We start from the raw sequence: 26,531 nt of genomic DNA, 5'->3' as shown, positions 1-26,531 counted from the left end.
TGTGCCTAGAGCCCGTGCTCCGCAACAAGAGAAGCCACCACAACCAGAAGCCCGTGCACCACAATGAAAAATAGCCCCTGCTCGCCGCAACTAGAGAAAGCCTGCGCACAGCAACGAAGAGCCAATGCAGACAAAAATAAAATAAATAAAATCAGGCCGTGCCGAAGACACGAGGTGCTACCAACAAGCCCAGGGTGCTTCTGCTCAGCCGTGAGAACGTGCTCTGAGGCAGCCTTTACCCCCCAGATTGGCTACTAACTCCAACGGCACAGAATGAACACCCGACTCAAAACAGTTCAACTCACGCAAAAAGTGCATTAAAAGAAACAAAGCCATCGCCACCCTATCTCACAAGAAGGAGCTGCTGCTGCCAAGAACACCCTGTCCGCTGCCTCCCCTGCAGCAGCGTCTCCCAGTGGCCAGTCTTGGGGGGAAGGAAGCCCAGCTCAGAGAACCTTTTCAGACCAACCTTCAGCTTCAGGGTGGTAGGAATCCTACCTACGGCCAGAGGACAGGCACCAGCCAGGGGCTGCTTTGCTCATCAAGGGGAGGCAGCAATTTTGACTTGGATGTGGTTTTCAAATTGTCTGCAGACCCTGAGCTCTGAGGAGGTGCTTTAAACTCCAACAGATGTCAGATTGGGACTTCAATCTCGTAAACGTGTGTTTTATAAAAGTTATAATCAGAAGCAGTCAGGCGCGTTCCTGCCCCATTACTCCGTGCTGCCCTGCTGGCTGCTGCTCACGTGCTTTCCTTGGAACGAAGCTTCTGTCCCACGTGTCTGATGGAACGCCCCCGAGAATAGCAAGGTAAAGGGCAAAACACACCTCTCACCGCACGCAACAAAGTACACTCAGAAGTGAGCTGGTTGAGGGGGGTTAACACAAGATGGTATCTACCATTCACGTTATTTCCAATGTTTTCTGCCCATTGTAAAAGTTGACCACCCCCCCAACCACCTTAATTCTTGTAAATCTCATTTTACAAAACACCTTTATATTAAAAAACTTTTAATCTGACATCTATGGGGTTCCATGCAGTATTTCATTTGGGAAAAGGCATCTTCTGCTAAATCTGCTGGGCTAGAGAGCTGACTGCTGGCCTGGAGTGACCAAGGGCCCCGGAGGTCCCCCGGGGCCCCAGGCAGAGCCACACCTGCCCTTCCTGGCTCCCAGGTGTTCAGGTTACAGGGCCAGCTACTGCACTCTTAAAACCAAACTCCAGGCTCTAAGATGGCTCCTGGTCCACACGAGATGAGCCATTTGTATGGAAGCACCAGGACATCACTCGGCTCACGGGGGTGGGAGACGTGGTGCTTACTAGGTGACGCCGGTGCGAAACAGAGGACTGAACACTGTGCCCGTGCCCACCCAGTCTGTCCAGGTGGTGATTTCATCCTGACTTGTGCACGAAATCGAAGGCTCAGGCTGGGGAAGGGCTGGGGATGGAGAAGGAAACGCACTGCCAGCAGCTGCTGCGGGGGCCAGAGTTCGATTCAGCAGATGCTGCAGGTCAGCAGCTTGGCTGTGTGGCTGCCTTTTCAGAGGGTTCTTGCTGCAGGGCTCACCCTTGATCCTCCACACACTCCAGCCTCCTGTAAGGTAGGCTGGAGCAGGGGGGCCAGGGCAGCACAGCCCAGCTGCACGAAGACCCCTTGGCTCCCCAGCCACTCTCTGCCCTAACGTCGCATTCCTGCCCTGAGGTCTCCCCCACACCCTGCACTGCTGATTTCATCAACCCACTTGCTCACCGGGATGCTCGAACCAGCACACCAACTGCTTAATTCCCCAAACCTACTGTGGTCACAACACTTACATGGACAACAGCGCTATTACCAAATGGAACCTCTTGCCTTGTGGAGACCGGCTTACTCGGGAGTACTTGCCAAAATGACAACGGAAAAGTGTGTTATCCCCTGAGGCTCCCTGGTTAGAACACAGTATAACTTCAGTTTAAACTAAAAAAAATGGGGGGGGGAGGGTCCCTAAGTTCCCAGTCTGAATTCTGACTCAAACTCCTCTTATTTAGGAAAACTACAAATTCAACTTTACTGTAAGACGGCTTGTAGAGTTAGTCCAGTAATTAAGAATTAGATTTTATATAATGACAAGTCGCAAGACAAAAATAAATGCACTATAGTATTCAGATTTTTGTAGCCAAGTACTAGATATGTATATGAGAAAAACAAGGCATAAAAAGCTAACTACACATATTTATAAATTAAATTATTATATTTATTTTCAAACTTATGTCATCACTCAACTTTAACACCTAAGTTGGTGGAACAATTAAAATTTGAAGGTTAACAACTGGTAATTCTATTTTAAGACTTGTATTAAAAATTAAGTTGTAAAATACTTCAGTGGAAAAAAAAATTACAACTGAAAAGACATGTTTTCTCTTGTTTTGCCTTAAAAGGAAATAAAAATTTTGGGGAAAGAATAAACTAATTTAATATAAGAGTTAAATTTTAAAATGTCTTTAGTAGACTTCTAAAATACAGATTGTTTTAAGATTAGTGCTTAGAGTTCAAGTATTGCTCCCTTTCTCCAAGTAACAATGTTTTTATTCATAGGTGGCAGAAAGAGAAATGTCTTTCTTATTCCTAACTAGGATATCACACCAATGTTCCTGATAATTAAGAATAAATTCATATTCTTTGAAGTGTACCAAAGATTTAGCTCTGTAATTTGTATATTCTTTTCCTACCACACAGAAGTCATAAAAGAGGAAAACTCTGATTATGACCACATTGCTATCTCTAGTGAAGATATTTGTCAGATCGGATCCAAGGAAAGCTCTACTGCAGATGGAACCTTGAGCTGCAGGGCAGACTGTGCAGAAATCACAAAGCTGAAGATCCAAGGGAGCTGAAGTCAATGGGGATCTGCAGTCATGACTTGTGTCCAATCTGTCTTATTCCATTAAAAAAAATATTTAAGCACAAACTTAAGACATGAGATGAAACTCATCTAACACAAAAATTAAGATGGGGCCTAGGTGAGCAGAGAGAATCCTCTGCAGGCAGGAGCTGCTGGGATACTACAAACCCAGGCCCTGCAGCCACCCCCACCCCTACCTCCCCCAGACCCTTGGCCTCCTCAAGTCTTCACTGCAGGAAACAGCTGTCTCATGCCTGGAGCAAAACAAGGCCACCGATGTGGGGAGCCTCACTGGCACATCTTCTCTCCAACATATGAGAGCATGTTTTTTCCTTATTTCCTTTTCAGCTAAGAAAATGATTACCTGTCTTTATTTTTAAAATAATGAAATAGGAAAGAAATGAAAATTCATGGATATAAAACTGACACCATTACAAAATGACTTATGGAAAATACAATATAATCAATGTACTGAAATAAGTATAAGAAAAGGCAAGGACATGAGACTTCCCTGGTGGCACAGTGGTTAAGAATCCACCTGCCAATGCAGGTGACACAGGTTCCAGTCCTAGTCCGGGAAGATCCCACATGCTGCAGAGCAACTAAGCAACTAAGCCCGCGTGCCACAACTACTGAGCCTGCACTCTAGAGCCCACGAGCCACAACTACTGAAGCCGTGCGCCTAGAGCCTGTGCTCCGCCACTAGAGAAGCCACCGCAATGAGAAGCCCGCGCACCGCAATGAAGGGTAGCCCCCTCTCGCCACAACTAGAGAAAGCCCGCGCGCAGCAACGAAGATCTGATGCAGCCAAAAATAAATTAATTAATTTAATTAATTAATTTTAAAAATTTCCAAAAAAAGCAAGAAAGAAAAGGCAAGGACAAATAAGAGGGTGTGTGCGTGCGTGCCTGTAAAGAAGATGTGGTGAGCAAAGGGGAGAGGGACCAGGTGAGCTAACGCCCAGGTGGACGCTGTGGTGCAAAGGGATGATGGCCTGAGGGTCCCTGGGCAGTCTGTAGGTAGGCCTGCACTCAGAGCCAGATCAGATGTTTTTTTTTTTTTAAAAAAAGACTAAGGCCAGAATAGCTGAGACTAAAAAGAAACAAATATAATGCAGTTTTGGCTGATAGGTGCTGTTGGCAGATGTCAGGATCAACGGCTTCTCCCCAAGACTGAAGTTTTTGTTTGCTCCACTCATTTGACATCCTACAAAAAATACTTTGGGAATTCTGTCTTTTATCTATGCTTTTCTATCTTCACCTGGACTCTGGATGCCCAGAGTGCATATATTTTGCCTCAAGTTTGTAATCTTAGCCTGCCTTAGCTGATGTTTGATAAATGTGCCAGAAAAAATCTCACCTTCCTGAAAACCTGGCCCCAGCAGCCCTCTCCCAGATTCTGGTTGAGCTTATTCCTCCAGTCCGGGGGCCAGGAACATGCTGAGACCTCTTGCTAATGCCCCCTCCTCCAGGTGCCCCCTCCCCCCAACTGCCTGGCTCTACCAGCCCAGCCACCTTCCATCCCCCTGCCACCCTCGCCATTCAGCCCAGCTCCCAACCCCTCCTCTCCCCCAGCCTGGCCCCCACCTACCACCAAGGAACTCCTGGGGCCCGGGTCAATGGGCCCAGGTCAATGGCCCCGGGCGAGTCCCCTCCCGATGATGCCCTGAGGCACCTGAAGCAGGAGAGACTTCACCTCCCTCTTGCTCCGCTGCCCCTCTGCTCCATGGGGGCTCCATTCTGCTCCCCTCGTCCCCCACCCCCACACAGCACTCTCAGAAGGAGGAGGCTGGTTTAGCTCATTTGCATTCCATGTCGCAGGGCTCTTGTAAACTTTCCAGGGAAGTCTGCAAAATCAGGGAAAAGAGAAAAAACAACAGGCTGCTGTCCGTACGTGCTAGAGACAGATGGCCAAGTAAGCAGCAAGGTTCTGAGGACAGAAGTGACAGGCACAAGGGCCTAAGGACAGTAGAAGACAGACCTTTTGAAAACATAAAGATAATTAGGTCACTGCTCTGCCTTTGAACACCCAACACCATTTATTTGCACAAGAGCAACATCCAAATTCCTGTCTCCAAGGCTCTGCCTCCTCTGGTCCCTGACTCTTCCTATCTCTGACCCTCACCCCAATCACAGTGGCTTCCTTTCAGTTTCTCAAGCCTGCCAAGGTCTTCCCCAGAGATGGGCTGTATGACAGATGCAGGGACGTGATGTACTGGAAGTGCAACCACAGGGCTACACAGCGTAAGATGTTAAAAACCATGTTCCAGGCTACTGCCCAGCACCGCCAAGCTGGTCCTAAGAAACCCTGGATCTCTGCTCTGCTTCCACAACTGAAGGAACATAAGCAACCCTGACCAAAGTCAAACACACCTTAAGGACAATCCCAGCTCCCATAAACGGCCTTATAAAGCTGCACACACCGCCACTGAGAGCAGGAAGGGCTCTGGGCGGCCGCCACTGGAGATGGGCTGGATTCTGTACTGTGTACTCAGGACACACCTGAAACTAAGATCTAAGATCTACAACAGCGGGAGGTAAGCAGTCTCTGCTTAAAGCAGGTTTAGGGTGGCACCATGCGGTGACTCACGCTATGACCTTTGGAGTGGGGCAGGGCTGGACTGATGTCCTGGTTCTGCCACTTTTAGGGCTACATTACTGTGACAAACTGTTCAAGTTGTCCAAGTCTCCGTTTCCTTTTGACTTCGGAAGGTTCTTGCAATAATTAAAGGAAGCACTAAATGGAAGTGTTAACCACAACACCCAGCGAAGTAAACAGTAGCTGCTATTGGCGTAGAGATTCCTGAGTAGACCCAGTCCCCACCCCACGATCATGCCCCCGACCAGCTGTCACTGTCCTCTGGCTGGTTCCGGGGAGAACTGGAACCAGCAATGGAGAAGCACTGTACTAAAGTGGGTTTTCAACCCTGTCAGTAACAAGGGTCCTCTCAAAACCGACGGGGGATGGGAAGGATGCCTGTTAGAGAGAGGAGACGAGGGGAAGGCCTGGAGACTCGAAGTCTGATACGTCACTGTGAAGGGTCCCAAGCAACGAGGAAGACCACGGGAGGATGCAGAGGAAGGTGCCAGAACATCCCACCCGCACCCCTGCCAATTCACTCCTGACTCTGATGGTCTTCACAGGATACCTTCTGCTAATACTGCCTAATCAGTTCAGTGAGATGTGCTGCACATTGATTGCAGTTCCTACCCTCTTCACTGTGAGACAGACAATAAATAACCCACTGTCTAGACGTGGCAGACACTCAGCAAATGTCTGTTCAATGATAAAAACAGTGCAAAAAGCGAGTGGCTGAAAAGCAGTATTGAGTCCACGTTGCAGAGCACAGGGGCGCGGACGAGGCCTTAGCCTGAGTGACCCTGAGTAGCAGAGCCCGGCTGGGTGCAGCCCAGGAGGGTAGAAGGGCTGGGAGACGTCTGATGGCCACCTGACCATTAATGCCACACTCTGGCCTTGCAGGAGCCCTCACATGTCAAAACACAGCCCGTCACTCCTCGTGCTGTTTTCTACCTCAGTTGAAGGCCCCCTTCCACGGGGCCGAGCCCGAGAACACCACACATGGGACGGGCCTGGCTGTGGACTGACTTCTTCCACAGCTTGACAACACAGCCCCTCGGGTCCAGGGCCCAGCACGGTTGGGAGCTCTCAGTGCTGGTCCGGTGCCCTTCCTTGGGCTTCATGGTAGAAGGGCTGAGCCCAAAGCAGCACTCACTTTGGAAGGCAGATAAATCTTGAAGTGGGTGGGCACCAACTCAGCGCAAGGACCACTGTGAGCCTGGAAGGTGTGGCCAACCCAATCAACAGATCGAGAAAACATTCCTTACGTCCTTATGTCCTTTACTGTCACCCTGTGACAGTCCTCCTCGTGATAAGAACTGCCAGCACACTGGGGAGGGTTTGCTTCAACCCTACGATGGAGCACACGCTAGCAGGCTCCGTTCTGTGAGCTGACACGAGGGGTAGGAAGAGGGAGATGCCAAGAGGATACTTCCTGATGTGGCCATGGTCTCCTGGAGCCCTACCTGTCCCGAGTGGGAAAAGGAGCTCTGGAAATTACTCTGCCGCCTGTCTTCTGGCACCTGATTCAAAGAGCAGTCCTCCTTGCAGGAGGCCCCAGCACTGGCTGCCACAGCAGCTTTCTGCTTCCCCAGTCAGGCTCCATAAAAACAAGATCAGGAGCGCAATGGGTTACACTGGAGTCAGAAGTCCTAACTTCGGTGACAGGAATGGGTCTCAGATATTAAACATCCTCAAAGTATATGCAGAACTACATGTAAATATATTAATATATGTTGTTTTTCTGGAGAAAGAGTCCACAGCTTTCACCAGATTCTCAAAGGGGTCCATAACCCAAAAAAGATATAAAACAAAGCAAAAACCCACGTGCTACAATCACCAGGCAGCTTTCATCCTGCCGTTTGTGGCTTTCATTCGTTCACTCATTTAACGCATGCTGAACATCCATGTGCCAGGCCTGGAAGGACACAAAACAGAAAGAAGCCCTCATGGAGCTGCCTGGGCCCTTTGCCTGCTCTAACACCGCCCCGTGTGCTCTGGGCACCCGCACCTGAATCAAACCTTCCGTGTCCATGTGCCCTGAGCAGCCATCAAGTGGCCTCATGTACCCTCACCTACAACCGGATGCTACTGACTGGTGTTTTTTTTTTAATTGATTGATTGATTGATTGAATTTATTTTTGGCTGCGTTGAGTCTTGGTTGCTGCGTGCGGGCTTTCCCTAGTTGCGGTGAGCGGGGGCTACTCTTCGTTGTGGTGCACGGCCTTCTCATTGCAGTGGCTTCTATTGTTGTGGAGCACGGGCTTCAGTAGTTGTGGCTCATGGGCTCTATAGTGCAGGCTCAGTAGTTGTGGCGCACAGGCTTCGTTGCTCTGTGGCATGTGGGATCTTCCCGGACCAGGGCTCAAGCCTGTGTCCCCTGCATTGGCAGGCGGATTCTTAACCACTGCGTCATGAGGGAAGCCCTACTGACTGGTTTTTAATATTGAAGACTCAGTCTCTTTAAAATTGCCATTATCCTTCAAGGTAGTAACTTGGTTCAAGAGGGCTACTTACTGGTTAACACTTCTTATGAAAACACAGGGGTTTTATTTTAGGATGAGTCAGGGGTTAAAGGTATGCCATGGTGCAAGAGAAGGTGGGCTATGGAAGGGAAGAAGTAAAACCATACACAGATGACCTGATCCTATATGTAGAAAGATTCCAGAAGAAAGCTATTAGAGCTAATAAAACTCAGCCAATTTGCAGGGTACAAGATCAACACACAGTATCAGTTGTGTTTCTATACACCAGCAGTGAGCAAATAAGAATGTAATTCCAGGGAACTCCCTGGTGGTCCAGTGGTTAGGACTCGGCGCTTTCACTGTCGTGCCAGGTTCAATCCCTGTTGGGGAACTGAGATCCCGCAAGCTGCACGGTCCAGCCAAAAAAAGAAAAAAAAGAATGCAATTCCATTTACGATAGAATCTAAAAGAATAAAGTAACGGAATATATTTAACCAAGGTGATAGACTTGTACACCAAAAATTACAAAACACTGCTAAAAAAAGTTAAAAGAAGACTTAAATAAATGGAAAGATATCCAGTGTTCGTGGATAGGAAGACAATATTTTCAAGATGTCAACACTACCCAAAGTCATCTACAAATTCAACACAATTTCTACCAAAATTCTAACAGCTATTTCCGCCCCCCAGAAATGGAAAGGCCGATCCTCAAATTCATATAGAACTGCAAGGCATGCTGAATAGCCAAAACAATCTTGAAAAAGAAGAACAAAGTTGGAGGACTCATACTTCCTGACTTCAAACCCACTACACAAAGCTATGGAAATCAAAACAGTGTGGTCTTGGCACACAGACAGACATATGGATCGATGGAATAGAATTGAAAGTTCATAAATAAACTCATACATCTCTGGCCAACTGATGATTATTATTTTTTGCCACATCTTGCGGCTTGTGGGATCTTACTTCTCCAACCAGGGATGGAATCCATGCCCCCTGTAATGGAAGCACAAAGTCCTAACCACTGGACCACCAGGGAATTCCCTGGCCAACTGATTTTTGAAAAGGGTGCCAAGTCCATTCAATGGGGAAAGAACAATTTCTTTAACAAATGGTACGGTACGACTGGACTTTCTACTGCAAAGAAAGAATTTGGACGCCCATGTCAATCCATATACAAAAATTAACTCAAAATGGATACACAACCTGAACGTAAAAGCTAAAACCATAAAACTCTTAGAAGAAAACATGGGGGTAAATCTTCATGACCCTGAATTTGGCAATGGATTCTTAGGTATGACATCAAAAGCACAAGCAGCAAAAGATAAAATAGATAAGATGGACTTCATCAAAATCAACAATGTGCATTAAAGTACACTGACAAGAAAGTACAAAGACAACCTACGGAACGGGAAAAAAGTATTTAAAAATCATACCTCTGATAAGAGTTTAATATCCAAAATATATGAAAAACTCCTAAAACTCAACAACAAAAACCAAACAGCCCAATTTAAAAATGGGCAAAAAAAGTAAAATAAAATAAAAATAAAAATGGGCAAAACTCTTGAACATTTTCCTAAAGAAGATATAAAAATGGCCAAGAGGCACAGAAAAGACACTTTAACATAATTAGTAATTACAGAAGTGCAAATCAAAACCACAAGATGCCACTTTATAGCGAGTAAGATGGCTATAAATTTTAAAAAGAAGGAAAATAACAGGTGTTGATGAGGATGTGGAGAACTGTGGATTGCTTGTGGGATTGTAAAATGGTGCAGCCACTGTGGAAACAGTTTAGTTGGCCTCAAAAGTTAAACAAAGAGCTACCCAGCAATTCCACTGTTAGGCATATACCCTAGAGAACTGAAAACAGGTATTCAAACAAAAACTTGTAGATAAATGTTCGTAACCCTATCCTCAATAACCAAAAGGTGGAAATAACTCTAACAACCATTACCTAATGAATGGATAAACAAAATGTGGTCTCTATCCATACAATAGAATTTTACTTAGCTATAAAAAGAATGAAGATACTTGCTATAACATGGATGAACCTTAAAACATTATGCTCTGTGAAATAAGCCCAATCCAAAGGACAAATACTTTATGTATTTGTATACTTTATTATATGAGGTATCTAGAATAGGCAAATTCATACAGATAGAAGGTAGACTAGAGGTTACCAGGGCCTCAGGAGAGGAGGGTGGGGAGTTATTGCTTAATGGTTATAGTTTGGGGTGAGGAAAAAGTTCTGGAAACAGTGATGACTGCACAACACTGTGAATACAATTAATGCCACTGAATTGTACACTTAAAAAGGGTAAATTCTGTTATGCACATTTCATCACAATTTTAAAAAAATGAATAATTTAACATGCCAAAGACCACTGAGTTGTACACTTTAAATGGGTAAATTGTATGATATGTGAATTTTATCTCAATAAAGCTGTCTAAAGAAAGACTGTGTGGGCTGAGTCCTAGCTCTACCACATACCAACTATGAAACTGTCAACAAATTAAACAAACCTCAAGTTCTAAGTGCATAAAATGGGGCAGCTATGAGGATCAACTAAAATATTCTCTGTGAAGCCCCTAGCTGATGGTTCTCCTTACACAATAGCTATTACCACGTATGGAAAACTGAGGTTAGCTTAATGACCAGGCTGGGACTGGCCTTGTCTGAACCACACTAGGGCCCCAATTTCACAGTATTCTTACTCAATTTATATAGTAAGAAAGAGGAACAAAACCCTTTTAAGAATATTCTCTAATTCACAATCCAATGAGAATATGATATGCTAGAAAAAAAAATGTTACCTTAGGTACAGAATTCCTAAAACTGGATGCTGTTAAGGACAAGTGACATGTCAACGACAGAAGGATGGAGAAGGAGCCCAGCAGCCCTGATGAAAGTCCTTAAGAAGGTGGGTGTGTAGGGCTTCCCTGGTGGCGCAGTGGTTGAGTCTGCCTGCCGATGCAGGGGACACGGGTTCGTGCCCTGGTCTGGGAAGATCCCACATGCCGCGGAGCGGCTGGGCCCGTGAGCCATGGCCGCTGAGCCTGCGCGTTCGGAGCCTGTGCTCCGCAACGGGAGAGGCCACAACAGTGAGAGACCCGTGTACCGCAAAAAAAAAAAAAAAAAAAAAAAAAGAAGGTGGGTGTGAGCTTGTGGGCATCTCTGACAAGCCTTGGTGAGGAGGGGAATCGCTGAGACAGAGCAGCCCCCTCACACTGGGAGGCTACGCCTCTGACCCTTACAGACCTCCACAATGCAGACCCGACATCACTGTGGGCATAGAGTTCCAGCCACAGGAACTCACAGCTGATCCCGGAGAGCAGAAAAACACAATCAGCACTGAGGAAACCTACATTTGCTTTGTAGATAACTTCCTCTCAGTAAATAGAAGCAGCGATGAAGAAACTGCTAACGCGAACACTTAATTCTAACCAATGAAGCAAAACCAACTGGTGGAAGCAGAAATCTGGGAATTCTAGGACAGTCAGTGAAGGAAGTAGTACCATGGGTCTTAGGAAGGTCAATTCAAAAGATTGAGACCAGATGCAGCTCAATGTCTAGGGGTTTTCAAAATGGGGAGTAGACAACCCAAGAAATGTAAACAACACAATCGCAGATGACCCCAATGGGAGTGAAGAGCAGGTTTCTTGAGCATGCTGGTGAGCTCACAGAAAAAACATGCACCACAGATGAAAGGATGGCCTCATGCTGATAAGGACAGATATCCAAGTGCTGACCAAACACACTGGCAAACAGGACCAGTCCAGTGCTGGTCATCTGCCACAGAGAATTACATCACAGAACACTCACAGGCTTATGAAGGGTCAAGTCTCTTGGTTTTTGTTCTAACAGGGATGATGGCAAATTCTATGAAACACGAAAGGTGAGCTTGAGATCAAACCTGGACAAAATTCTGGATGCAATTAGCAGACAGATGGTTTATGAGCATTTAGAATGGGAAAAAGGGTCTCCGGAAGGCAGCATGGGCTCAGTCAGGAACCAGTCACACCAGACCAACCTCACTGTCCTTTTTTAGATATCAGACATGGATCAGGAGAGGCTGCAGAGAAGGATCTGGATCGTGCATTTATGAAATTTGCAGATAACAAGAAACCGAGGGGGTGATCAACATGCTACCTGATGTAATCAGGATTTTAAAAGACCAGAAGCATACAGGTGGGTAAGACCGAAAAACCAAAACCAACAAAAACCTCAAGAGGGACAACTGCAGGGGCCCACACTGAGCGAGGCAGGTACAGGACAGGGATGAAGTGGCTGGTTTCTCCCTGGTGGGAGCAGAGACCATGTCATGAGACCGTGTCCCAGGCTCCACAAAGACGGGCCCTCTGCGTTGCTCCCCGCTGCACTCCCCACTCCTGCAGTCACATCCAGGCACTTCAGGAAACCTCTGCTGAAGAAGGGAATGTTTTTGGAGGTGTCCATGATGAGGCTGAGGTAGGAGCTGAGGCATCATGAAGACAGAGCTAAAGACCACCCCACTTGCCCTCCTTGACTCCATCGATCCATCCCCACTCCCTCCACACCTCACCTGCAGCCCCTACCCCACTTCACCGCTGTTCCCTTAGCCCACACCACGGGGCACTGCTCCATGAGGCTCCATTCAGACTCCTGGCTGTGTGTGCCCAGAGCTAAGTACAACTCTGAAGGTGCTAACAAATTTCTGCCCTTTTCTAGTCAGGGAAGTATACTGGAATATGAGTATGGGAGACTGATATTATAGGGAGACTCAAGCATTTGCTCTAAATTACTTAAAAATCAATCAATAAAAAGGTAAACTGCCCACCTGCAAACTTCAGAACCTCTAACAGTTGTGAGAAACCAGCGATTTCATGCCTCAATGAAGGCCACAAGAAAATTGTCCACCTCCTCAGCTTAGCTCTCTGCTGATATGGTCACAGCTCACGTCCAAGCTTTTGTCTTTTGCCCAACACACCCAACACTCTCAATGACCTGCAGCTACACAGCGGTGTCCTCTTGTTCCTGCAAGCTCTTCCTTCTGCCGGGAATGCCTCCTCCCACTTCACCCAGCTAACTTCTAGTCATCCTTCAAAACTCAGTTCAAGGGTCACCTCCTGCAGGAAGCCTTCCCAGACCAACACCCATCCACATTCCCATCTCCTACCTCCATCTCTGCTCCCACCTATTCTGTGCTATCAGATCACTTACCACACTGCTGGTTCCTGCCTCTAATCTTTCACTAGGTGGCAAGCTCTTTGGTGGCAGGACCCTACAAGGCACCCCGCACAGGTTGGATGCATGAATGGATGATTAACAAACATACATCAACTCTCAGAGCCAGGGTGACTTTTAGGCTTAGAGAATTTGAGAAACGTGCCCAAGATCACACCAGGAACACCTGGGACTCGAATGCGGGCCGCTGTGTCAGAGGACACAACTTGGGCCGCAGGTTATTTTGTAATGACCACAGCATCCTTGCTCCAAACATTCTCTTCTGCCAACGATCTACCTTTGGAAAGGCCTTCGCCACTCCCCACCACCTGAGAACACCCCTGCTTCCCAGGAGCCCTTCCAGCCCTGCTCCACCAAGGGCACGGGAGGCTCCCCTTTCAAACCAAATCCCAAGGATAAAGTCGCTTCCTGAAAAGAGGTAAGCAAGAGAGCAAAGTGTCTAAACAAAGACCTCTCTTAAAATATCTCTTCACGTGCAGGAATGTTCTTTCAAAACTCAAGTTTTATGAAAAAACCTTGTGAACTAACTCAGGAAGTAAAGTTCACCTGAACCATCCTCACTTTGTAACACCATCTCAAGGGGAATAATGAAGCTTCAATTACTGGCACATTTTGTCCTACTTGTCTCACCTTTCTTATTTTAATTTTAATACTTTTCCTGGTAACCTAATTGCAACAGTCCCAAGAGGGGACTGTTTTTAACAAGATCCGACAGGCATCAGTTTTAGAAGATAACATAATTCACAGACATACTTATTTATGGCATAGCTGAAAGTCTCATTTAAACACACAGCACAGGAAATACCATGAAGTGGAATTTGGCAAAGGTCTATTTCTTGGGTCCACTAACACTCTAATCACCTAAGGCAGCCTTTCACAAGGCTGACACAGCTGGGCTGGTGTCACGAGGAGGCTCGGGTGTGGAGATCCGTCTCTGGGGCCTGAGGCTAGAAGAGCAGTGTTAACGGCGGAGAAGATGGGTTGGTTATCTTCAAATATGCTTCACGAACCAGGCTCCTTCTCCTCACCCCGGCCTCCCTAAGCCACCCACCTATGTATGTATCCACTCCCCAGGCTCTGAGTGATCCCCTCTACAACCCCCTGTGCACACTCCAAAGAACACACATGGGAGACAGGGGTTTCTAAACCGCACATCTTAGAGCTAGAAGTCAACACACAGGCGTCCTAAAGGGAGTGAGGCTTTAAATCCTGGCTCAGGTAAGAACCCACGTCCTGACTTCCTTTACGGGGCTTGGAATTCTGACTGGGAGCCTGGACCCCCAGGATCTCACCCTGGTGTGCCAACCGTCAGCTGCATAACACAAGTCTAAATCCTAGCTCCCCACTCCCATGAGGAGACCAGAGATGTGGAAGTGCTCCCAGAGCCTGAAACCACTAAGCAAACTGGAAGGTATTTAGAGCCCAGAACACCCCAAATTATTTTAGGGTGCTGAGGTGTGTACCATGCAAGGGCAGGTCTGTGTGGGGATGAGAAGGCCAGCAGGCCTACTCAGCCAGGCCTCCATCTGTGGAGAGAGCCTCTCTGGTTCCCTTCCTGTTCTTCCACTGCGAAGTATAAAAGCACCAGGTCCCCCCCAGCCCCAGTCCCTGCCTCAGATGCTCTTTCCTTAGAGCCAACATAAGAGGAAGAAGTAATCTCAGACTCTGAACCAAACCTCCAGGTGTAGTTCACTTGGGTATTACTCTTGGTCCAAAAAAACCTGAGGATAACCAGTGAAAAAAACACACACAAAAATCACAGCTCCAGGGCTTCCCTGGTGGCGCAGTGGTTGGGAGTCTGCCTGCCGATGCAGGGGACATGGGTTCGTGCCCTGGTCTGGGAAGATCCCACATGCCGCGGAGCGGCTGGGCCCGTGAGCCGGGCCCGCTGAGCCTGCACGTCTGGAGCCTGTGCTCCGCAACGGGAAAGGCCACAGTGGTGAGAGGCCCGCGCACCGCAAAAAAAAAAAAAAAAAAAAAAAAAAAATCACAGCTCCCTTTGAATCTGAGGGCAGGCTGCTCTGAAGCAACAGGCCCCATGACTTCATCCTCCTGCCATGCACCTGGGCTGCCTCCCAGCTCTGCCCTGCTGTGACCTCGGGGTGAACACACACGGAACAAGCAATAACTTAATCTTAGTTTCTCTAACACACGTGATGTAATGATACGAAAGAAGAGTATAAAACCGTACTCATATTATAATGATACTTACATTGCAATGTGTGATTCACAAACCATTTTCATAAGTTATCAATAAATGAAAGAGCTGGAAACTGTGGTACCAAATCCCATATTCTAATACAATAATATTTAGGGCCCACCTCACTTATGTAATTTATATAAATTTATACATCAGTAAAAAAATAACACACAAAAATATATGGGACCATTCTTCTAAAAATATGTATTTTTAGAGAATTCCCTGGCAGTCCAGTGCTTAGGACTCCGTGCTTCCACTGCCTAGGGCACGGGTTCAATTCCTGGTCGAGGAACTGAGATTCCCGCAAGCCATGGCCAAAGAGAACAAAAACTGAGTGTCAAAGGACCCAAAGAACCAGCCTTAGTAGATTTTACCTCTAATGCCAGGGCGGTCTTGTCATAAGCACAGGGCACTCTTTTCTGAATTGCTTTTGCAAAGACAGGTCCATTCTGTGTGGATGGCAAAGGGCTGACCGCTGCCCCAGGAGTGCTGGAAACTGCAGGCAGAGGAGCCGTGGTCTGAGGCTGAGCATACGCGTGAGCAGGTTCTGGGATCCCGTAACTGTTGGAATTCCTATTCCCATGCTTTCCGTGTGGCGAGGACCTCACAAGCTTTTCCACATAAGGGACGGGAATCATCCCCACCCGGCCATCCTTGTTCCGGGCACTCCACCACTGTTCTTCCGGCTTCTCTATTATCACCAGGATCTCACCCTTTTTAAAGGGCAGGTCTTCGGCATCATTCCCAGGAAAATCATAGAGAGTTCGTACATATTCCAGATTTTCTTCTGCTGTAGGCAGGCTGGGTGCTGATACAGATCCCATTGGTGGGCTCGGATACCTTCAGAGAGAGAGAAAATTAAGAGAAAAATCTTACTCTATATCAGTGTTTGCCAAACTTTTAAAATAAACCAATTAACTCAATAACAAATTATTTCCCTCTCCATATTCTCAGTCATTAAGAAGGTCCTGTCACACTGTTTTACCCTCTGTAGTTTGTAATGCAATCGAAGTTAATATCCTGAATATTAAAGTTAGGTGCATAGCACCCCTCCCACATATCTCTGTTTCATAGGAAGCTTTTGTTTACACATACAGATACTTGGTCTGAATTTTTAAAATTATTTTTAAATCCCCAGTAAGTTCAGCTGCCTCCTTCCTTAGGCCCATCACAACCACCACACACTCTTCCTTCTGGTCCTAATCTAGGGCGTGCACCCTGCACACTTCCCCGGGCACCCAGAGAGATGACAAAGGCCTCTGTGCCCCTCAAAATATAAAAACCAGAAAAGGGAGTATATACTTGCATTATAATTTTAAAAAAAAACAACAACCCATACTGCATCTTGTACAGGAATCATCATCTGAGCCTCCAAATGAAAACGTGAAAAATTTCATGGAAAAGCTCAGACGCAAGAGCTCTCACCTAAGCATCACACCCCCGGCCACCCGCTCTCGGAGCTCCCCTGTGAATCTGCCCTGCACACCCGGAACCACCTAGAGTCGGTTAGAAAAGCACCATCCCAGGCTTCCCTGGTGGCACAGTGGTTAAGAATCCGCCTGCCAATGCAGGAGACACAGGTTCGAGCCCTGGTCCAGGAAGATCCCACGTGCTGTGGAGCAACTAAGCCCATGCGCCACAGCTACTGAGCCTGCGCGCCTGCAGCCCGTGCTCCGTGAAGCCACCGCAATGAGAAGCCTGTGCACCTCAAGGAAGAGTAGCCCCCGCTCTCTGCAACTAGCCCATGTGCACAGCAACAAAGACCCAACACAGCCATAAATAAATAAATAAATAAATAAATAAATATTTTTTAAAGGGAAAAAAAGAAAAGCACTGTCCCCCTTCTCTTCAGCAACACCCCATCTGGAATGCCCCTCTGCAAGAGAAGTACAGAGGTCTCTCTTCACCTAAGAAGTGTTCTGGAAAGTTGCGAATACATGAAGTTTTGGGAAAACCTATTTTGCTGTTAGCATTTCCTCCCCTTAACTTTTTTGAAGCACAGAATCTACACCAGAGTAACTTCACCCAGAGTCTCCACCTTTTTAGGGGGTGACGCCTGCAGAGTCATCACCAAGGCTGGTTCTGGAGCAGCCCGAGGGAGAACGCTGGGATAGGGCCTATGCCTGCCTAACCACTGACTACAGTTGTTTTGTCTTCCAGTAGATGACGGTCATTCCCTCCTTTTCCCCCAATTAATGACCTAAAAAGTTGTTTCACATAACAACATGATCTCCTAAGTTGAAGCACTTTAATTTAAAAAAAAAGTTTCTTTTTAAAAAAGTGTTACCATGTTACAACATTCAGCAAAAAAAAGGAAAACAAAAGAGAAAAAGATCCCACAGTTCCTGCCCCAAGGTAGCTACAGTTCTCCTTCCCTCCTCCCTCCCTGCCTCCCATCCGCCCACTTTATGGCTTGCTTTCTTTTTTTTTTTTTTAACATCTTTATTGGAGTATAATTGCTTTACCATGGTGTGTTAGTTTCTGCTTTATAACAAAGTGAATCAGTTATACATATACATATGTTCCCACATCTCTTCCTTCTTGCGTCTCCCTCCCTCCCACCCTCCCTACCCCACCCCTCTAGGTGGTCACAAACCACCTAGCTGATCTCCCTGTGCTATGCGGTTGCTTCCCACTAGCTATCTATTTTACGTTTGGTAGTGTATGTATGTCCATGCCACTCTCTCACTTTGTCACAGCTTATCCTTCCCCCTCCCCATATCCTCAAGTCCATTCTCTAGTAGGTCTGTGTCTTTATTCCCATCTTACCCCTAGGTACTTCATGACCCTTTTTTTTCCCCTTAGATTCCATATATATGTGTTAGCATATGGTATTTGTTTCATTCTCTGACTTACTTCACTCTGTATGACAGACTCTAGGTCCATCCACCTCACTACAAATAACTCAATTTCATTTCTTTTTATGGCTGAGTAATATTCCATTGTATATATTATGTGCCACATCTTCTTTATCCATTCATCTGTTGACGGAAACTTAAATGCTTCCATGTACGGCTTTCTTTCTTAAGAGTCCCACGTACAGGACTTCCCTGGTGGCGCAGTGGTTAAGAATCTGCCTGCCAATGCAGGGGACACGGGTTCGAGCCCTGGTCCGGGAAGATGCCACATGCCACGAAGCAACTAAGCTCGTGAGCCACAACTACTGAGCCCGTGTGCCACTACTGAAGTCTGCGCCTAGAGCCTGTGCTCCACAACAAGAGAAGCCACCGCAATGAGAATCCCGCTTGCTGCAACTAGAGAAAGCCCACGCACAGCAACGAAGACCCAATGCAGACAAAAACCAACCAACCAACCAACAAATAAATTTATTAAAAAAAAAAAGTCCCATGTACACATGCCAGGGGCAGTTTTTCTGCGTTTCCCCACTATACTGCTCTTGCTTCATTCGGTGAGCCTGCTGCAAACAAGCATCCCTGTGTTTCTGAATGCTTCTTCTTTCTCTCTATTACTATCTTCACACACTCTTTTGAATTTAATTTCCCTGCACTGTATTTCTTGTAAAGCCTAGATTCCTGGATTAAAGAACAGGAACGTTTTCACGGCCCTTGGTACATTTTACCACACTACTCTCCAGAAGTCTTTCTTTGTAATTTGGCAAAACTTACATCTTTTTAATGTAAGTGACTAGCTTCACAGTAGTCAGGATACCTTGGTGGTTGGAGTGATTTGAAACCTCAAAGGCCTTATTACTTATTAACAACCTGACAACAAAGGGGCAAACTGCTTACTATCTGTATATCTAAAAAAGAGTGAGCAGGAACAGCAAAACAAAGAAAAGGCTGACACTTATACCTCCATCGGGGACTGCCTGCAGTCTTGGCAGACAGTAAATTATTGAAATCCCCATAGCAATCCTGGGAGGTACAATGCTTTCCACTTGGATTTGCACAAGGCAGTGTCCTTACTCACAGCCTCTCAGCTTGTCAGCCGCAGGGACAACCCGTGGGTCTCTCAGGTGTCTGAGAATTAACGCTGTGTGTGAAACACCCACAATAGTTCCTGACCAGCACTAAGCACCCCATCAGCTCCTCACGCCCCACCCCTGAAAGTACACCCCTGATCCTAATTCAAGGGCCACGGAGATTCTGTGAGAGTTTGGGTCACGCTATACAAATCTCAGATACTTCACCAAGAGCACACTTGGTTCCACTACAGATGCCTCCAAGGGTTATTTTACTGTTTATACAGTTAAAAGTTAAAAGCAGTTCCACAGATCGTGAGAACACTAGTACAGCTCCAGTAGGGATTAACACTAATGACATCCATTTACCCATGTACTCACTGGCCTTATTATGTACTAAGAACCTGGGGGACAAACAATGAATTAAAACCAAGTTCCTGCTCTCAAAAGGCTGCAAACTTAGTAGCGACAGAGACTGGAAGGCAAATGAGAGCACCAAGTGTCATTCATGTGTCCCACAGAAGCTGACGGGGTCAAGTTCTGCTAAGGGTCAGAACAAGCAAGGGGATGGTGCAGAAAAAGCCAAAGACTAGCTCCCTTTAAAGCTGAAAGATTTCGTGGGAGACAGGCTTATGCATTCTGATTCTACATCAGAAGACTCAGAGGCCCAAGGGTTCAAACGCTCCCTTCCCAGCTTCCCCACAGCTCGCGGGGCTGGCTGGTTCCCACAAGCAAGGCCAGGAGCAGGCTGGCCGGCACACATTTGAGGCTTGCTGGCTACATATGGCCTTTGTCAGATAGTCTTCTTTTCATATAACCCTTAAAAAAGTAATGACCATTCTCGGCTCCAGTACACTATACAAAAATTATCTGTGAGTCTGGCCAAGGGGTCCACAAACTATGGCCTGCAGGCCACCGGCCTACCAGCTGGTTTTACAAATAAGGTTTGAGTAGAACCCAGCCAGGCCCGTGCGCTCATGGGCTGTCTGTGGCTGCTTCCGCAGTACGAGGGCAGAGCTGAGTAGCTGGGATGGGGACAACAGGGCCCACAAAGCTTAAAGTGCTGACCAGCTAGCCCTTCACTGTGAGTTCGCTGAGGCCTGGTCTAGATAGCCGAGGCGGAGCTGGGGAGGGTGCTCGTGCAGACCTGACAAGAGGGAGGACAGCTTACACTTTCTCCACTTCACTGCTACAGTGACCTGGGGCTCCTTTCCTGATTCGGCACACGCACAGACATCCCTAAATATGACAGGAAATCAACCTCCCAGCCACACCCCTAACAAATTCAAAGCCCTCCACTCCCCATTTTCTCAAACTCGTGTATTCATCAAAATCCCCTGCAAATTACACATTAGTCCCAATGCAGAGATGAAAGCATGATGATGCCAGGTCAGAAATACTGAACATATTAGACCCCACTGCCCAAAGAAGTAGGAAACATAAAACTGGAACAACTCATTGTTTCTCAATTGTTTCGCAATTTGTTCCTTCATCAGGACTGTAAATAGCATCCAGCATACACACAGTTTCCCAAGCCCATCAAGCACACCAGACCCATGCTGCTTCTTCTCCCTCTCCCTCTCTCGCCAGCTCTGGAAGAGAAGACGCTCCTCAACGAATGACAATGAATCTCCCTCCTCCTTTGGTTAAAAGCATTCTCAGTTGCGTGTATAAATCACAGATAAAACATTTTCTTTAAACTTCAGCTTTAATGCCTTCTATGCTTACAATCACCTTATTCCTGTTAAGGAAGCAATACAATCAACTTCTGGCAGGAGAGAGTTTCAAAGGTCCTGTTCTAGTTTTTAAAGGGGGTAACATGGATATGGAAGATTTTCCTTATTATATACATGTATACACATACTCTTGTGTATGTATGAAAGATTTCACAATAAAAAGTCGGAAAACAAAACAGATGGTAAAAGAATCAATTCCAAGAAGACTAGCTAAGTACCCATCTGCTCAAAGTGCTTCCGGCGCTTCTTATCCCTTGGTGGCCCTGAGCACGGAGGACTCTCCCTCCATCCCTGGCTTCGCACCTTCACCAATGGCTCTCTGTCGGGGCCTGCTTCTGCACCTCCATCCACAGCTTCTCTACCTCTGCTCATTCTGCAGATTCCACCAAAGCTTAGACCCAAATCTGTATATTTGGCCCCCAACCCTCTTCTCGTTAACAAACTCATCAGATTGCTGAACCCCGCCTGGCTTCCCTGTTGAAAACCATCAACCCCTTCCCCCCATCCCTCCTCTCCATTCTCTCAGAGGCACCATTCAATCATCCCTGAAGGGCTTCCCTGGTGGCGCAGTGGTTGGGAGTCCGCCTGCTGATGCAGGGGACACGGGTTCGTGCCCCGGTCCGGGAGGATCCCACGTGCCGCGGAGCGGCTGGGCCTGTGGGCCATGGCCGCTGAGCCTGCGCGTCCGGAGCCTGTGCTCCGCAACGGGAGAGGCCGCAGCGGTGAGAGGCCCACGTACCGCAGGGAAAAAAAAAAAAAAAAAAAAAATCATCCCTGAAGCCACAGCTCTCCACTCACCTACAGGCAACCGCCCAGCGATGGCTGTCGTCGGCTTCCACCTTATATTTCCAACACAAGAGATCTCAGTTCAGCTTCTCACAATCCTTTCCCCTGTAACAGCCCTTAATTAACCCCACACTCCAGACTCTCACCACCCCGCCCACACCAGTTTCTAAAAAATAAAACTGACCATGACAGTTCTCTTCTTAAAAACGTTAGAGGGCTCCCACTACTAAACTGATGTACAAAGCAGAGGCCCTTCACAGTTCAGCATTCTTAACTTCCTAGCTTGCGGCCCCTCACTCACAGGAACCACACCTGTGCCTTTCCCAGCACCTCTTCTACCTCATACACTTGTTCTTACCCTTCAAGAACCAGTTCATGTGAAGTCTGAAAGAGAAAACCAAATACCGTATGCTAACACATATGTATGGAATCTAAAAAAAATAAATAAAAGGTTCTAATGAACCTAGGGGCAGAACAGGAATAAAGATGCAGATGTACAGAATGGACTTGAGGACATGGTGAGGGTGAAGGGTAAGCTGGGACGAAGTGAGAGAGTAGCATTGACATATATACACTACCAAATGTAAAACAGATAGCTAGTGGGAAGCAACCGCATAGCACAGGGAGATCAGCTTGGTGCTTTGTGACCACCTAGAGTGGTGGGATAGGGAGACGCAAGAGGGAGGGTATATGGGGATATATGTATACATATAGCTGATTAACTCTGTTACACAGCAGAAAGTAACACAACATTGTAAAGCAATTATGCTCCAATAAAGATGTTTAAAAAAAAAAAAAAAGAACCAGTTCACAGAGCACCTTCCCTTTCAGGCCCTGCCTGACCCTTTAGTTGACCATCCTTGCTTTTAAGCTCCCATGGTATTCTATTTTCATTTGTTCAGTATACTGAGCTTCTCAAAAGCTAGGGCCGTGGTTTACTTCCATTATATGACTTGAGTCTAGCATTGGGCTTTGGGATACAGTAGGCCTCAATATATTGAAATTCCTGCTGAAATTAAAATGCCCAAGACACAGGGAAGCATTTCCCCTAAGCCTGGGTTAAATCTGTTCCACAGACAAGGAGATCCCGTGTGCCACCTGGTTTGCTGCTGTCCAAGCCTCTTCGCCTCACCACCGCAGAACTCACACTCGGCTGTCGTTCCGACCAGCTGCACATGCCTGTTGGTCCCACCTTACTCCTTGTGATCTCAACTCCAACTCCAGGATAATCACCACTGCCCCCTTTCACTTATCAGAAAGAACTAAAATATTTTAGCCTGAAGGAACCTTAGCACCTTAGAACCTAGTCCAACTGTTCAGATCAAGAGCAGAATTCTTAGATAAAAAGTTCTCTGAATTTGAGTCTTAAACAAGAGAAAGGTCACAAAGCAAATGGCTATCAGCACTTTACGTGCTGTGCCATGAGAACACAATTCTCACCTGGGCGAGACTCCATTCCCAGCGTAATGACGTTTATGGTTCCCATCTAAATTGAACTTAGGTGATTTAAACTATTGGTAAGAAGAAACTCAAAGGTTTATCCACAGTGTCCAATTCTATGCTAACCAAAATCACTGTTAATCCTTCTCCCCTACTCCTAATTATAAAAGTCCAAAAGTTCCCTTAAATATTCAGACAGGGGCCGTGGGGGGAGGCATGGCCATGCTACCTGGGGTACCCTCCGGTCCCCCACGGTGTGGCCTCTGTGGCACACGTGTGAGGGTCCCCTCAGAATGCTCAGGTTAGGCTGCACATCCTTCCTCCGCCCTCCCACAGCTACTGTCTGTATCAGATGACATGAATTTGGCCTTTTAAATAAAGTCTCAGTAACCAGGAAGCTCCTCAAGAGCATGACAGGGACTGCTGAGTCAATGTTAGTTCCATATTACCAGCACATGCAATGAGCAATGTCTGCTGAGTAACAAACAGGGTTTTCTCTATGGGTCAACTTGCCTCAGTTTTTCAACTTTTACTTCTCATGATTTTTCTCCCAGCCATCATATAGCTACATAAGCTAGAACTGGAAAATTTTATAAGCAAAGCAAGCTACGCAAAACACACTTTCAATTTGCTAAACCGTAGGAAAATGTATTTCATAGCTAAACTAAATCCACTCAGAAACCTGAAACACTCTGTTGTTAAACTGGAAATAGCCTCTATTAAAACAGAAACAAAAAAACCAGTAGCGCCTACCTGAATACTAACTATAACCTAATAAACAGAATCTTAAAAGCGTTTATACTCAAGTAAAATGGAGGTGAAAACCACAAGGTTTCTGTTTATCAAATGATTTTTAATATAAAAATTACACCCATATGCAGATAAAGAATCTTTTAGGGTCATTCAAAAGTCAAAAGCCACTGACATACCTTTCGTGTTTAAATTTAAAATCTAAGACAGAAATGAATACCACAGACAAACTCAAAAGACAATAAGATAACCCAGAGAACAGACAGCTACAAATATACCAAGTCATCTTTGTCTCTTCCTTTCTCTTCCCCATCATCCCCCCTCCCACCAGCAACTTATTTTCAAACCACAGCCATCACTCAGTCTACATAATGTCTCTATGATGGATGGATGGATGGGCGACTCATCAGTCACCATCATTCTGACCTGGATTGCAGTAACAGCCTCAGGTCACTTCCCGGCTTCAAACCCCTTCCATGGCACCCAATTTCCTGCCTTTGACCATTACCTGTCCAAACTCTTCTAGATCTGAATGTCAGAGCCACACTCACATCACATTGCTGTCTTTCCCAACCCAGAACTTTGCATAAGCTCTCCCCCTCCTCGCCCAAGCCTTGCTCCTCCTCCATTCTGCAGTTTCTCTGACCTCTGCTTTCTCTGACCTCACCACCTCAGGTAAGTCCCTTCTACTAGATCCTTTCAGCCTAGATTGATTTCCTTCATAGCATTCACAAATCTTGTAGTATTTTATTTTTCTACTTTTCTGTCTGTCTCCTCCACTAAAATGATAGAGAAAGCATGTCTGTCACCCCTCTTTCCCAGTACCCATCACTAGAACATAATTCTCCTGTAATATTTGAATAAAAATATAAAATTAAAAGTTAACTCCGCAACAAGAGAGGCCGCGACAGTGAGAGGCCTGTGCACCGCGATGAAGAGTGGTCCCCACTTGCCACAACTAGAGAAAGCCCTCGCACAGAAACGAAGACCCAACACAGCTAAAAATAAAAAAAAAAAAAAAAAAAAAGTTAAGGAGCATTCCAATAAAAAAGATCAGACTAGCGCAAAACAAGCACCAGACCTTAAATTCTGAGGAAGTCATACAGTTGTGACCTTTCACTAAGTAAAACAGACCCCCAAAAAGAACTATTAGCCAAGGGGCATGAAACTCTGGCTTCAGGAGCTCAGTTTTGAGGCCTAAAAAAGCTAAACCACTTTATTTATCCTGTCTGGAGTGTGAAAATGCATCGTCCTGATTTCTGCATTTGGCCAAGGCTTGCCTGGCGTTGTCTCCTACAGTAGGTAATACATCAACCAAATCCTCAGGAGAGGCAATCCAGATTCTGTGTGACAAAGTAAATCCAGCCAGGATCTGATTCAACCAGCACTGTGACAGCCCTTGGAAACAGCAGGGAAAAGGAAAAACTAAACTACAGCAAAATGCCTGGGGCAGAGGGCACAGAAGAGAAACAATCAAGGCTGAACTCGAGGGGGTCAGGTAAAGGCCCCAGCACCACAGGGAGGATTTCCGCAGGTGAGAAACTGGTGGAGGGAGGCGCTCCACGGAGGGCCAGCAGTCGAACGAAGGCCCGCAGGTGTGCATGGGTGTGCAGGGCTGGCTCCCGGGAAGGAGGATGAGAGGTGTGAGGGCAGGCACCACACTCACAAAGTTACAAGGGCACCTGGGAAGACGCCTGAAGGGGAAGTTTGGGGTCGTTTCTGCGGGGAAGCCGCTGCGGCACAATCCTTTTTCTCCACCCAGAAGGGGATCTAGTTATTCACTCACAGCTGCATTATAGTACCTGTCACCTCAAAGTAAGCACAACACCTGGCACACAGCATGGTATGCTAAATGCCTGAAATTAATGATATAATTCACCTCCACAAGCTAGGAAAGTAATTTACTTAAACGTATTTAATATCTCATTACTGTGGGTTCTATGTGCTGAAAGTTGACTCCAGTCACCAGTATCTTCGGGGACCTGGAGGTTTCACCAATCAGATTCTTTTTGGTGTCTAGGTCTTCGTTATACACTATCTGATTTATAATCACGTTCTCACCAGTTTTTAAAACCCATTTACTTCTGCAGTTAACCTCAAAGTCATTCCACTGTCACGTTGTTCCTTCTCTATATTCCACAGAAGCAACGCTGAGGCGTCCAGTGGGTGCTCCTTAATTGATATAATAGCTTTTAGTGTTTAGAGCTCAGAGTAGCATCCTGTCAGAGAATCTGTAAAGTCAGAAACATCTCATCCTGAAAAATCTGTCCTTTTTAAACAAATGTTTAAGAAATCAACTGGGCAGTGAAATACCTTTTACTTTTAAAATTCTAGACAATCTCTTCAGCTCAAATTTGGCGTAATTTAAATAAAAGAAACCTCTAGCAAAATATTGATTAAGGCAAATAATCAAATGAAAAGAGGATGCCTAATGATCGGTGTCACTCCGGGTTAACTTTAAAACAGATACTAAGTCATTAAACTTAACACAAAAAGTACACCTGAAATTCAAGTAAGATAGAATTAAGATGAGTGTCATTCAAAAA

General features: G+C 46.2%; 1 protein-coding gene across 1 annotated transcript in view; it reads right to left on the bottom strand.

Annotated features, from left to right (window-relative positions):
* The window catches only part of CRKL (CRK like proto-oncogene, adaptor protein), a 31,993-nt gene that overhangs the window by 4,047 nt on the left and 1,415 nt on the right, over nucleotides 1-26,531 (bottom strand). The window contains exon 2 of the mRNA XM_081252210.1: nucleotides 15,726-16,191. Within this exon, the coding sequence (XP_081108336.1) occupies nucleotides 15,726-16,191 (466 nt within the window). The remainder of the gene's footprint in view (nucleotides 1-15,725; nucleotides 16,192-26,531) is intronic.

This window comes from Mesoplodon bidens (genome assembly GCF_964165515.1).
Source record: "Mesoplodon bidens genome assembly, chromosome: 13".
Taxonomy (NCBI): Eukaryota; Metazoa; Chordata; class Mammalia; order Artiodactyla; family Ziphiidae; genus Mesoplodon; species Mesoplodon bidens.
This window is presented reverse-complemented; position numbering and strand designations above follow the sequence as displayed.